Below are 15,243 nucleotides of genomic sequence, written 5' to 3' on the forward strand. Positions count from 1 at the left end.
TGTAGTGACCTTGTATAGTAACTTTGTGTGGTGATATCTACGTGAGCTGTGAGTTGTGCTGCTGGCTCCGTGTCTGACTGCTAGGTTTTAATTGACAGCTGAGGATATGTGACTGGACCATGAATCAAAACGGCAGGCATTATGGCCCCAGTGGCTCTGAGGATACTTTGGGGATTGCTTGGCAAAGGTAACGTTTCCATTATTTCAAACATTCTCTCTATCACTTGTCTACAAACTATCTGATGAAACACACACCTATCACACACACTTTCCGACACACACATTTACACACACACACGTAGACACACACACACACACACACACACACACACACACATACAATATATTCATACTTTCAATAGAGTCTACAGATTGAGATTTTATTGACCCTGAAGTGATAAACATACAAAGTTCACCCCTCATCTCTCTGCATTCCTTACCTCAGTTACCCTTTCATTGCTGCCACCACAATGGGAATCTGGTATACCCATAAAGAATGTGAACAATTTGTTGAACGTTGCTCACTATTCCAGTAGGTTCTAACCCTCAGTGCATTTGTACTGTATAACTAGTCATTATAATCATCCATAGACTGCCAGAGTGAATGTCAACCAAGCAATAACAGTGCCAAATAAGATATTCAAGGTGTCATAATAAGATGTGTGTGACATCAAAGAGTGATTTGCATAAAGTTTTACATACCTCCACCTTTAGCTGTTGTTCCTGGGAATGTATGAGTTATGCTTTATAATATATATATTAATTACATATAATTACCTAAAATGTTTAGCTTATTTTGACATTTTAGGTAAGCACCTTTAAATTAAAAAACGTTTAATCTTTTTCTTTTTATGCATTTCACTTTTTAGAAGAAATAACTACATTTGCAGAAGTGTGTTAGGTCATAGACACAGGAGGATTAACGTTACTGGTTAACTGTGTTACTGGACCTTATCAAGGGACACTCTGCTATCGTCTAGCATGCCTGTGTGTACTGCACTGTGTGACAGGATGCTGCAGACTTAATCGGCTGATTGGCTCTTTGGAATGGGGCCATGGCAGTTCCTAAGAAACAAAAAGATTTAGGGGAAACGATGTCTCTCTCTCTCTCTCTCTCTCTCTCTCTCTCTCTCTCTCTCTCTCTCTCTCTCTCTCTCTCTAGCTCACGCTCTGACACATTGCCCAAAAGAGTCCTCCCCGCTATAGAGAAGCATAGCATCGTTAACAAACACCACATTTTCACAGCCTCTCTCTCTCTTTCTTGCTCTCTTTTTTCCCTCTCCGTCCCTCTCTCTCCAGCCCTCTTTCTTGCTCTCTCTCTCTCTCTCTCTCTCTCTCTCTCTCTCTCTCTCTCTCTCTCTCTCTCTCTCTCTCTCTCTCTCTCTCTCTCTCTCTCTCTCTCCCTCCTTTCCCAGTGCAACACATATTTATCTTTCATTTCTGCTGAGCCTTAGGAAGGCCTTGGATTGGATTTGTGTCAGGGAAAGTAAAACACACATAAAACATCTGTTGGAGGCCTCGGCAGTGTGACAGCTCACACAAATAGTATGTATGTGTCCCACATGGCGCCCTATTTCCTATGTAGTGAACTATGTAGTGAACTATGTAGTGAACTATGTAGTGAACTATATAGTGAACTATGTAGTGAACTATATAGGGAATAGGGTGCCATCTGGGATACAGGCTAGCGCCGTTACAAGCCGTTTCTTTAAATCTCTGACTGTTCTTTGCTTTTCTTCTTACTCTTTTGTTTGAGTTGAGTCTCAAACTGCGTGGAGGAGACAGAAAGCCCTTTGTATGGGTGTTCTGAGGTGCCAGTACATTGCGGTCATTTTATTTATATATCCTGAGTGTACAAAACATTAGGAACACCTTCCTAATATTGAGTTGCACCCCTTCTTGCCCTCAGAACAGCCTCAATCCGTTAGGGCGTGGACTCTACGAGGTGTCGAAAGTGTTCGTTCCACAGGGATGACTCCAATGGTTCCCACAGTTGTGTCAAGTTGGCTGGATGTCCTTTGGGTGGTGGACCATTGTTGATACACACAGGAAACTGTTGAGCGTGAAAAACCCAGTCTTGAGACACTCAAATAGGTGCTCCTGGAACCTACTTCCATAGCCTGTTCAAAGAAAATAAATATTATGTCTTGCCCTCTGAATGTCACATATACACAATCCGTGTCTCACTTGTCTCAAGGCTTAAACATCCTTCTTTAACGTGTCTCCTCCCCTTCATCTACAGTGATGGAAGTGGATTTAACAGGTGACATCAATAAGGGATCATAGATTTCACCTGAATTCACCTGGTCAGTCTGTGTCATGGAAAGACCAGGTGTTCATAATGTTTTGTACACTCAGTGTAGTTTCTTATTTACATCTACTGCTGCAGAGTAGTCAGAAGAAGGATATTTTTTGTTTTCATCATTTTGGATGTAATTGTGGCAGTTACTGTAAAACCATTCTATGGAAAGACTTAACAATGCCAATGCATAGACATGTCATTACAGGTCAACGTTTTAGCTACGGTATATGAACATTTCTGCCTCTCCGGCTTTGTCCTTGATCCCCACTCCGCCTACTTAAAGAGACACATACCTCCGTCAATGCTCTCTCTCTTTCTCTCGCTTTCTCACTCTCTCTTTCTGTCTCCCTCTCTTTGAGAACATGTTAACTTCTATTTCAACAGGGCCTTGTCTGTCAGAGAAACTAGCTCAGTCAATCAATAAATCAATCAATCAAATGTATTTATAAAGCCATTCTTACATCAGCTGTACATAAACCCAGCTTAAAACCCCTAACAGCAAGCAATGCAGGTGTAGAAGCATTTCCTGATTAGTTTCTCCTTGTTTCTCCTTGTTCTGAAATGGTAGAACACAGCTGTATACCTAATAGGATAGAGGGAGAGATGGGGTGCATGTTCTGTGCTGTTCTCTTCAAACCTCCACCGGCCTACTCTGCCCTCTCTGAGGTTAAAGGGTTTTCTGAGAGACCCTTCTCTAGGCCTCCTAATAGACCAGTGGAGGTAAGAGGAAATATATGCCTGAGCTACAAGGATGCCTCTCTCTCTCCCCCTCTATCTCTCTCTCTCTCTCTTTGCCCTCTCACTTCTCTCTCTCTCTTTGCCCTCTCTCTCACTTCTCTCTCTTCTCTCTCACTTCTCCCTCTCTTTTCTCTCTCTCTTTGCCCTCTCTCTCCCTCTATCTCTTTCTCCCGCTCTGCTAAGACATGACTAACAGAGACTCGACTTCTGGTCCTCCCTGATTGTACAGTACCAAGCCTTTAGGAGCGATGAGAGGTGCAGTGAAAGAATAACCAATTTCTAGTCAGACTTGATTAATTGATTTACCAGCACATCAGGATACCGCAATTCAGATTCCTCACGGTATACGTTTTTTATATTTTGCTTTTGGAACATTATTATTTGTCTTTGAAACTTTTAATACAACTCAAAGTTAAGCAGGTATTTAAATCAATGTCTTCTGTCATGGAATTCCAAACTCATGAGTCTCCTATAACCGGGTTTCTGAGTGCAATTGAGGTGTGTTTTTTGATGGTTTCCATATTTTCAGTAAGATAGTTCATGAAATCATCAGTGCTGCCTCTTGAAAGATAAAGACTGCAAGAGAGGACAGCTCAGACAAGTTTATTGTCTTCTGTAGATTTTCCAGAAACAAAAGCATAACTAGCTGGGTGAGCTTGAGTATCTGTACGATAGGAACTGAATTCAAACGTTCCTGAAGAGTGCCAGTGTAGATTGCTAACTGCAACTGTAGAACACTTTAGTTGATAGTAGGAACCTTGGCATTATATTGTCCCTGACCCTGAAATGATAGTTGATGCTATCTTTCATCTAATCTGCATTTTATCTGTAACTTTCAAACTAACCACACATTGCTTACTCCTCAGACTGAGTGATGTCTTGGTAATCTGAATCTCGGGGGTAGATAAGGAATTCCGTATTCTTATCAGCAAAGTATTGACAATCTGAATAACCTGGTGCATCGCTCATGGACTGTACTGAGACATTGTGTATTGAGATTGTGTTGGTTGATTTTCTCTTGCTTACACTTGTCTTTCTCTGCACGCGTTGAGTAATCTGAATCTCAGAGATAGATTAAGCATTCCATCATTTCACTAGCAAAGGTTTGCTCAGAGGATTGAGAAGTTGAATCCGCTGTTTAAATGACATTTCATTAAGATGATGTGTGTTTGTATTATCCACTGCACACTAGGACCCAAATTCAAACACTCCCAGACTTGCATGTTGCCATTCGGCAGGAAATGGGTCAGCAATCCATTAAGATGCCATTAGATAATCTAATTTGGTTGGCTTAATCCTTGAAAGAAGCCCGCTGGACGCTGGAGCTCCGCTTGTGAGGAGGAGAATTAGTGTGATTTGGGTCCGTGGAGCTCTAAGATGGGGCTAGAGGAGGCCATGGGGATAGATTACGCAGCAGGAATCCATGAGGGAAGTTGTTTCTCTCATTAGTGTTAGTGAGTGCCCTCGTCTGAAGCCACCTGCGGGCCTGTGTAGGTGAAGTGAACTTGGGCTGCGTCCATATATAGTGCACTTTAGGCCTTTGTCCAAAGTAGTCAAATAAATAGGGAATACGGTACCATTTGAGATACAGCCTTGCACTTCAGTGTAAAGGCTAAATTAATGAAATCCCTAACTCAAGCAAAGACATCATCTTTTTTTGTAAACCATGAATAATTTGGCGAAATTCTATATGTGGTAATATGAGATTGACAGTGTGATGGACTACATAGTGAACACTGTTTACCTTTACTGTGTCTATGCTGTCCTCACCTGAGAAGGCCTTTAGAGTAGGACACAGAGTGGGAGAGAGAGAGAGGGTGTGTGTGTGTGTGTGTGTGTGTGTGTGTGTGTGTGTGTGTGTGTGTGTGTGTGTGTGTGTGTGTGTGTGTGTGTGTGTGTGTGTGTGTGTGTGTGTGTGTTAGAGAGACGAGGGAAGGACAGAATTCTGCAGGGAACTAGCCTGCTCTGAGCTCTCTTTGTTCAGCAAGGTAGGAAAAACGTAATCTCTCATTTCCTGTCAGATGATTTTTGGCATGCCAGCGAGAGAGGGAGACAGAGAGAGTTAGGCAAATACAGGAGGGAGAAGAAAGAGAGGGAGGGAGAGAGAGAGGGTAAGGGGGCTGGTAGGAGGAGTGAGAATGATGAAGGGAGGTGGAGTCAAGGAGAAAGAAGGATGGAGGAGGAGAGAAAAGCCCTGCCCAAATAGTTTGTGTAGATCATCTCTGGTGTTTTAACCCTTTATAGGACTGGAACTGACTGTACAAGATTCCAATGTTTTCCTCTTTATCAAATTTAGTTGTCAAATGTTATTTCTTTATCTCTACCTTTCTCTCTCTTGTTATATTTTCTATGATCCTCTTAGCAACGTATTGAATATGTGGTTCCCGTTGTTTTTAGCTGAGGGTTTCCCAGGGTTTTGTATAAAATGCAGACCAGATCATTAGACACCATTCATGGACACAGACCCAGTCCTGTCAGGTGGGACAGCCTCAGGGAAAATGAAGTCTGTGTTCCACCATATCCGGTCCCCACTCCTCTCCTTTTCCCTCGTTAGGTAGTCTTCCTATCCCACTGACAACAGGAATCTACTCTCTTCTCCATATTTATTATTTATTGAGGAAGCCTTACACCTGCATGGGGCAGTGACGGGACTTAGTTAACCTACACAACCTTTCAAACATACCCCCCCCCCCCGAATAATAAGATTCTATATATCAGGCCCTGTATATAGTGTTGGCCTATAATGCAGCAATTGTGCAAGACGAGACAGGTATTTCAGACCTAGCAGCAGTTGGGGGGGGGGTAATTCATTCATTATTCGACATGTACGTATCATTGAGCCCCTTGAGAACAACAACACATTGTTTGTGTTTCGCAAGCAGGCTGCACTTTCGGTTTGCGCCTCCGGTGAACAATCGCTGTGTTGTGTTGCATTAGCGTGCGTTGAATGGGGATGGGGAGGATTTGTAAAGACCCCAACCCCTTCCGTAGCACCATTGATCAACATGGAGAGGGTCTGTCAATATGGGATTAGGTGTGATCCTCGCTTGACATCCTCCTCAGAGGAATCGGTGGAATACACTGGAAGCGCTTTGTTTGACTGTGTCCCCCTTCGAGCCATAGACTGATTAGACTAGACATAAGACCTTTACATCAAACTCTTCCTGGATAAAGCAACATGATTGGTTGAGAGGGATGAAACTATTCTGGGTGCCGTTAATTTGTATTTTTTTCATAAAACACTGCCATAGAATTTGATTGATGGATTCGTAGACATTTGATTGACGCTGCATAATAATTACACATCCTAACAAGACATAAATGCTATATACACAGAATTGTGTTTTCTGCCTAACAAAATAATTGGTTAATTTACTGTAGGTTTGACATTATGAATAAATCCTTTTGTATTTCGTCCTCAGCTGACTATTTTTCTCAGCTGACTATCCCTCTAAAATGTTAACTGTTCATTGTATAGTGATGTCGTGTTACAGTGTAATGTAATGCTGCAGAGTATTTCATGATTGTGTGTGTAGAAAATCGGATTGTTCTGCTGTTATCTTATCTCTACTCATGCTTTCCAAAGTGTCCAAACGCTTCCATTGCTCAATGCAGGTGACTCAAAACCCTCTTCCGTTCTCTCCTTCGCTCTCTGTTGTGTTTCCACAGTCCTGGTACCTGGGCGAGCTTAGTTCCATTCCAAGTCACGAACGGGACTCAGATTCTGCCAACAAATGTCCACCAGAACTACAGCATAAACATCATTGGTGAACCCCCCCTCCTCCACACAGAGGCAGAGAACTGAAGACCGCTCAAGGGGCAAGAAGTGTCGGCTACGGGGGAACTAACCAGCAAGCAGCACTTAAAACAATGGTGCTTACCCCCTCCCCCCCTCCCCCCTCCCCCCCAAACCCCTCCTCCTTCGGGACATTGGCCAAGAAGACTCGAGTAGGTTTGGAGCAAAACTGATCCGGTCCACTCTAGCTAACCCTTCGCCATGCCAGTCAGTCATTGTGTGAAAAGAGCCTTTCTATTCAAAATACTGTGATGTATCCTGTACAAAAAAACTTAAGATGCCTTAATGTTTTGCATGACAACTCTTAGTCTAATAGTGGTGTTCTTCTTCATTTTGATGTTGGGAGTTTCTAACCTTGGTTTACGAACAGGGGAAGTGGTCTGAAACACACAAAGACTGGCTGGTAGTAGACGTACCCGACTGTAAGTTATTCAACTTTGACCTTTACCCCTTCTATGTCAAACTATTCACTGTGTAACCATAGGAACAAATTGTGAATTCAGAGTGTTTTTTCCCTTAGATTTCAGTTTACTGTGATATTTTTTTTTTTTACTCATTATCCTGTTGATTCTGTACTGCTATCTACTTAAAAGTTAGTTATACTCCTAAGAGTACTCCTAACTCTTACTATGGTAAAAAAAAAAGAAGACTAAAACACTATTTTTAGGTTAGAGATTTGACCCCTTTTTTGAAAGAATTCGTATCTCCTTTAGAAAAAGTTTTTTTTTTTAAGATTTAAAAAAAATAATCTTGAAAACTCGAAAGAGGCAAGTGCAATTGAATTTTTGAAGGGAAGCTATCAGTCTGTCAGCCCTAAGACTCTAAAGGAAGGGGGATAAATATACGTTTTTGGGGGGTTTAAATACGTAAACGTGAAATGTTTAAAAAAACATTTGAGTTGATTTCAGTCGCATTGCTTTGTGTCTCAATATGGAAAGAAAAGAATACTAAGCCTGAAATGCAGAGATGTGTTTGAAGGTGTGCATTAAGCTACCTGTGCAGAACTGAACATGAACAAGCCAGCACTTCTATTGAGCCCTACTCAGTCTCATGGGGAGCTTTTTATTTATTGTGGAAAAGATAACAAACAGTAAAAAAATGAAACACACATAGTGTATAAAATGCCATTCGAAATCAAGAACATATTCATTTGGCCATTAGCTTATGAAGCTTGTGTTTACAATATGACTTGACGGAGAAGAAAAAAAACGAATGCAGGCTGTTGAAGTCATTCACTAAAATGCATGTGTATGTATCAAAATCTACACTTTTTGTGCAACCTCGAACCTGCAAGGTTGCAGTGGGTTGCACATTTTGCCACTTGAACACTAAAAATCCCAGATACAGTGGTGGCATTCCCTGAAATCTAGAATTGTGCAAGGCAGGTTTACTGACTTCACTTCTCTCCAAGTCCAGATATATTTATATGACAAATCTCTCCAATACTCTTCATTTGCACGATGACATATAGTCCACATACGTGCCTTGCCTTTGAATATAAAGATATCACTACACTTGTTTTTTTGCGGCACTTATTACCATTATAGAAAAGAAACTAAACAATTTATGATAATACTTTTTTTTTTTTTTTTACTCTGAATGAAAATTGTGACATTGTTGATTTTTTACTTTCATTTACTACTTTATCTCACAGTTACGGTGCATATCAAGTATAGTTGCCGTTCTAAAGTCTATAATCACCAGCATTATTTTTCAGTGTTTTCGGTGGTTTTCGAATAACCTTTTCATTTTTGTTTTATCATTTTTATCATTTTGTTTTTCGTTTTTCATCTTCCAGTTACTATTGAGGAGAGAAGAATTCAGATTTATGAAAATTATGCAATACCAAGTTTTGCCTATGTAGGTAGTGCTTATAGATACGCCAATTATTAGAGGCTAGTTTGGAGATAGACAATATTGTAATGCATTTATTTTGTTGATATCGTTGTTGTTGTTGTTTTCCTTTTTTAATTGACCAAAGTAGGGACTGCTTTCTATGCAGTGAATGACACGGTCTTATTGTAGTGTATTGACAGATGGAGAGACATGTTTCAATTTGTTTTTATTTCTTGGGGGAGGGAGGGGGCCATTTTTCGAAGCTTACTGTTCGTCTGTAAAGAATGCACCCGCTGGTCTCGTATGGCTGCAAAGTCACGGATCTGTCTACTGTGACAAACTTGACTCTTTGCATTCAATTTCCCACCTGGGGTGCTAGCATGTGACATTGACTAAGCTCATTTTCACAGGAGAGACGGCTTGACTTGTGGGACCATCACAAAAAAAAATCTAAAATTCAAGAGAGGAACACGCTAACCTTAATCAGACCAACAATTGCAAACTGAAATCATACTGCAATTGTAAAAAAAAATAGCAGGAAGCTATATAAGCATTAACCCTTAACATAACACGGTGCCATTCTATTATCAGTCACTATATGCAATTCCCAAGTAGATGCCTTAAAAATACAGTATATATAAAGTGACCTGTTACACATGCGGTACAATCAACAAACCGACAAAATGTGCGTGAAACCGGTCAAATCAGTCTAAAGAAAGTATTAGTCAACATATATGCACTATATCTGTATACACCCCGGGGACATCTCTACCTGTTATCGCTATAGGGAGCCTTGATTTTATAATGTAATAAGCTGTGGACTACAGAGGAAGGACATCTACTATTTTCGTTGTACTGTGTAGGGCCCGGAGAAGAACAACAATAGAGAACTTGCATACAGTAGCACATAGGTTATCGTCTTCCCCAAGTGTGTTACGTCAAATCTATAACAAACAAAAAAATATATTACATATGTGAACAAAAACTAAATCTCAGGCGTTACAGGGCATTACAAATTCCAATCACAACTCTCCCACTTTGTAATACAAAAAACTACTTGTAGAACTCAAATAGACACGATCCACAATGACGTTACCTGTTGCAGTCTATCCCAGCAATTGTTAACATTCTTACCTGCTTAATTCGAAGAAAGGTACTGTACTGTATACGCAACACTCTTTGAGAGGCCAGAAAGTGTATAAAACCTCCTAAACTCAAGTCAAGCTTATTCTCTCCTCCTTCACCAAGATACTTATTCTGATTTTGGGAAGAAAAAACAAAACAAAAACCACCCCGTTCTATGTGCACTGTTCTGCTTTTTGTGTGTGAAAAAAACAAACAAGTGCTTTGCAGCCTCTGGCCATTGGAGACCCCACTGAAGGGCATTTTCCCTTAGTCACGTGTGATAGAAACGTGTCAGACTTGATGTTGATATTTTGGGTAGAAGACTGGGTGTATTTAAAGGTGAATGCCATGGTGGCGTCGATAGCAGTAGTTCTTTGGGGTTAAAATCTGCTTTTGGCAGCTTGCGAGTAATGTGTGTTTGTGAGTATGTGTGTGCGCGTGTGTGTGTGCATGCTTGTAAGAGAGAATGCACGAGGGATAGAGAGGGTGACACGACACATCGAGCGAAGATGAGGGTCTTTCTATAGAGAAACCTGCCTTATAGACAGGAGTTTGTACACTGTAATCTTTTTCACGCTTTTTCTTTGACACCCTTGTTTGTAATTGTTTTCAAACATCTTGGGTATTATATAAGTCAATTACATTTTAGGAGGGGAAAAAAACAAGTCTGGGCTTGATTTACTCTCCAGCTCTCCCCAAATAATCCAAAATTAAAGGATTTTATAACTTTTTAATATTCCTGTATTAAGGTAAAGTATCCTATACAGAACCATAAAATTAAAATAAATAAACTTTCCATTTTGGAAACATTTCAGTAATATTTGAAATTCTTGTTTTTGTTAGTGCGGCCATAGTAGAATGTGTGATGTGATCATGTGGTTGTGAATCCATGTCAGAGAGAGAGCGGGGGGGGGGGGGGGGGGGGGGTTGATTGGGTTCTACCGTAGGGGATATCTATCCATGTCAGTTCACAATAAAGGCACCTGGTTTGAGCCTACCACCAGTGAATACCAGGGTAACATTTGAAGTGTCATCAAAGATTGTTCTACTGTGTTAATATCAAGTGTGTTATGTCGATCCCACGAAAGTCCTCCTTTAGAAAAATCATAATTACAGGATGATTCAACAATCCACGAGGAATTTGGCACTAGCATTTGACAAAGTTTTGAAGTGTCCATTATGGGTTTGGATTTGGAACAGGCATGTGTATGCAACATCAAGCAAGTAGTTCCGCTGTGAGGATTGGGTGAAGTAAGTCCTTTGTGGCCCCCCAGGCATCACAGATTTTTGCACTTTTCATAATTTCATCTACAGTGAGCTCCAAAAGTATTAGGACAGTGACACATTTTTGTTCTTTTGGCTCTGTACTGCAAAACTTTTAAATGGTACAATGACTATGAAGTTTAAGTACAGACTGTCAGCTTTAATTTGAGGGTATTTTCATTCATATTGGGTGAACCGTTTAGAAATTACACCACTTTTTGTACATAGTCTCCCAATTTTAGGGGAACAAAAGTATTGGGAGAAATTCACTTATGTGTATTAGCGTAGTAAAGAGTTAAGTATTTGGTTCCATGTTCATAACATGCAATCAAGTTTGTGACTCTACGAACTTGTTGGATGAATTTTCTGTTTGTTTTGTTTGTGTTTCAGATTATTCTGTGCCCCATAGAAATGAATGATAAATAATGTATTGTGTCACTTTTATTGAAAATAAGAAGAGAATATATTTCTAAAGACTACATTAATGTGGATGCTACCGCGATTACCGATAATCCTGAATGAATCGTGAATAATGATGAGTGAGAAAGTTACAGACGCACAAATATCATACCCCCAAGAAATGCTAACCTCTCACCATTACAATAACAGGGGAGGTCAGCATTTTGGGGGGGGTATGATATTTGTGCGTCTGTAACTTTCTCACTCATCATTATTCACAACTCATTCACGATGCTGTAAAGTGTTTAGAGACATATTCTATTATTATTTACAATAAAAGTGACAACAAAATTACACAATACATTATTTACCATGAATATGGCACTAAATACTTAAGTTTGTACTACTTTAATACACATAAGTGAATTTGTCCCAGTACTTTTGGTCCCCTAAAATGGGGGGACTATGTACAAAAAGTCCTGTAATTTCTTAACAGTTCACCCGATATGGATGAAAATACCTTTTATATCAGTGTCCCACTCATGGTAGATATTTAATAAGTAGTCAGGTATAGGCAGGTTTTGTGTTGCGTACATTGCATAATGTTTACTTTCAAAGGGCTAATTTGATTTGATCATCTATGGACATCATATACAAGGGTTAAACCGTTTTCACAGAATGACATATAGGCCCACAGATGAGAAAGGCATGACAGAGATGAGTATTATTCAATATTCAGTCATGATTGTTGTAGGCTATCCATGGTCAACCGTTCAATTAGTACCTTATGCAAGAAAGACCAGTGGCAATCATGCAATATCTGTGTAGTTGTACTTACTTCATGTTCAGTGCTCTAGGGATTAAGAGGACAGATGGATGGACAAAAGTGCTTTCAGGAGGTGTGTTTTTACGTGAGCAATAGATGTGTTCCATGTATTGATTATTAACATCAGGTTGTTGTTGTAAGCAGGAAACATAAAAACCAGCATTTTCTGTATTACTAATCACTTAACTAAATATATGAATAATTCAGTGCCTGTTCAAGCTCACCGTCTCAGTGGAGTGTCCATCGTCAATAAATGTGATATGACAAAAAAAAGTGAAACAACTTAAAACTAAGCGATATGTGTGGGGCGCCTTGGCGTGTTCTCTCAAATCTTTTAGAATTTTTAGTTTTGTTTGTTGGTTTGTTTTTGGTTGAGATGTGTCTTTGCAAGAGGGTTTTTTGTGCTTCGTTCACTTGAAGGTCAGCTGGGTACGCCCATCTCATGCTTGCTCTGTGAGGGGAAAAAGCTATGTGTACACGTCGTTCGGACAGTGTGTTTCTTTGGATTGTCAATTGCTACATTATGTTAACTAATGACATTTGAAAATGCTTGCCAACTTCTCAGAATGGTTGACTTCTTATGGGTCTTGTGGCACTTTTACTCCCTCTGCACACACATTATTACTATGGCGAATCACTTCAAGGTGAATTAAAAAACACAACTACTACAACACCACCAACTAAACAATACGTAACAGTCTCCAGTAGTGACTTGTAGTTACACAGCAGGTGTGTGCAAAGGTCTATGTATGTATTGAATGTAGGTTTTAGGGGACTTTTGAAACCTTTTTGTTTATGTCTTTATATTTGACAGTTTAGGAACCACAGGTATGCGTCGTGAACTGTATAGCGAAGGCCTTGATATCCCTTCTTTTTTTTGTTATTGATTTTAGAACATTAAAGCAGTAGGCAATGCCTTTGAGATGGTTACATTTGGTGCAGGGGCTAAAATTGCCACAAGATTAAAATCAGTGTAAATAAGGCTCAACATTTTTGGTGATTGTTACTGTTATATCCAACCTATACTGCTAGCAGATGTTTTTACTGCAGTCAATTACTGGAAGTGGATATATTTCCTATGCAAAACTGTTTAAACAATAAAATGAGCTATGCTACAAAAATGACTGTTGTATTACATCTTCTTTGTGTCTGTTAAAATTCTTAGGCAACTGTCCATTTTCTTTTGAAATAGTTACTTTGGTCTAAGTCAATAAATACTTAAGCTCAAAGTGTGATAACTGTTATGTTGTTGAGACATTAATCCCAATTAGTAAAATAACATGCCTAGAGCATCAACTATGGTTGTAGGTATTATCCTTTTATTAAACAGGTTGGGAGAAAGTGAGGAGGAAGGTGGGTATGGGGATGTTGTATTATAGGGTTATATTTCAAGCTAATTGGTGAGCTTTGTAGGTGTCTACACATGGGCCTTTAACTTGGTATATTGTGATATGTGTTGAGTTGGGAGCTGACTGGAGACAGAGGAGCAAGTGAGGTAATTCCCAGTGTGGGTCACTAAGTCACGACTATGAAACATTGAACTCCTAAGCCCTTCACACAGACATATTGGGATTTTGGACATTGCAAAATCCACCGAAACCCCATTGCTATGTCCCACAAGATCAGCTGCCATCTAAACACCCATCACTGTGCCCACAATATTAGCCATCACCAAAACCCCCATTGCTGTGCCCACAAGATAAGCCACTTCAAAAACAAAAATGGCTGCCGCCGCATGTATTCTGGAACAGGATGCTGTGGAGACACACATGCCATGGTTCTGATCAAGGTGAAACTAGCACCTGGCCTTGGGCACCGAGCTGAGTTCATTTGGTCTATAAAAGAAGAACAACATTGTGCCGGACTGATATAAAATTACCCCGATGTTTAATGGTAATCATTATGCCATTTATCAAAATTGGCCAGTTAAAGTCAACATCTGGCTTCAATAGAGGGTCTACAGTCTAGTGTTTTGGCGGTTCTCATATCCTACATATTTTCCATAATTTTTTATCAAGGCCTGCTGTCAGTGATTTGTTGGAGCTAACTAGATGGCGATTCGCTCCTATTAGGCTTTGCGGTGCTCAAGCAAAGGGGTTTCGTGATTGCCTTTGTTTTTGGCCTTTTTTCTCCGACTTTTCCTCCCAGGGTGGACCTTATGGAGGCTCGTGAAACAAAAAGCTCTTCCCTGAGTTCCCTCAGTAACCTCCTGCAGGGTAAAGAGAGAGAGGGAAGGAGGGGAGACGGAGTTACTTCAGCGTGACAGAAACAGACAGTTTTCTAAAACAAACCTGTTAGTACCTACAGGAACTAAATCCTTGGATTCTGTCCCATCTCTCCTATAGAGAGACCTGTCACTCAAGCCTCTGTCTTTCTTGAAAATGAGATGCTATATATCAAGAGATTCTGCTTTAATATCTAAACAGAAAAGTAAAACACTTTCTAAAAACAATAAAGCAATCATATTTGAATTATTTTTTGCAATAAAATATATATTTTTCGGGGGATAAGAGAGGATACTCAGCACTGACAATTCCCATACAAATTGTCTTCCATTTCCTAATCAAATGTTTTTTCTTGTAAGATGACATCCACAATCAACACACTGAGGCCAATTAATATGGGACATATAGGTTTGGGTGTTCTTCAGACCGTGGGATTTACACACATCGATGTGTGGAAAATAAACAGGTGTTCAACTGTGCGTGTGTGGGTGTTAATGGGGGTTGAATTGAAAAGTCCTCATCTCCTCCTCTGTTCAACATGGTGGATTAGCTCCCCCAGTTTCCCATGGACCCTCTCGCGCAACCCCCCCACCACCATTTGCATAAGGCGCAGACAAGGGAGATGTGACAAACAAACCTGGCACAGAGCACTGGCTGGCTTTTTCATTAACTCCCTCCTCTCTACAGGACCGTCCTGAACACACACACACACACTCAGTCTCTCTCACACGGA

The 15,243-nt window shown here is 40.2% G+C and overlaps 1 protein-coding gene across 6 annotated transcripts in view; it reads left to right on the forward strand.

The window, feature by feature from the left end:
• Positions 1-13,409, forward strand: part of LOC139534563 (nuclear factor 1 B-type-like) — a 98,958-nt gene extending 85,549 nt beyond the window's left edge. For 4 of the 6 annotated variants that reach the window (XM_071333789.1, XM_071333787.1, XM_071333790.1 and 1 more), the window contains 2 exons: positions 99-187; positions 6,710-13,409. In XM_071333789.1, the coding sequence (XP_071189890.1) occupies positions 99-187; positions 6,710-6,845 (225 nt within the window). In that variant the 3' untranslated portion in view covers positions 6,846-13,409. The remainder of the gene's footprint in view (positions 1-98; positions 188-6,709) is intronic. The other 2 variants (XM_071333791.1, XM_071333792.1) reach the window with 1 other exon arrangement.
• The last annotated feature ends 1,834 nt before the right edge of the window (positions 13,410-15,243 follow it).

This window comes from Salvelinus alpinus, chromosome 11 (genome assembly GCF_045679555.1).
Source record: "Salvelinus alpinus chromosome 11, SLU_Salpinus.1, whole genome shotgun sequence".
Taxonomy (NCBI): domain Eukaryota; kingdom Metazoa; phylum Chordata; class Actinopteri; order Salmoniformes; family Salmonidae; genus Salvelinus; species Salvelinus alpinus.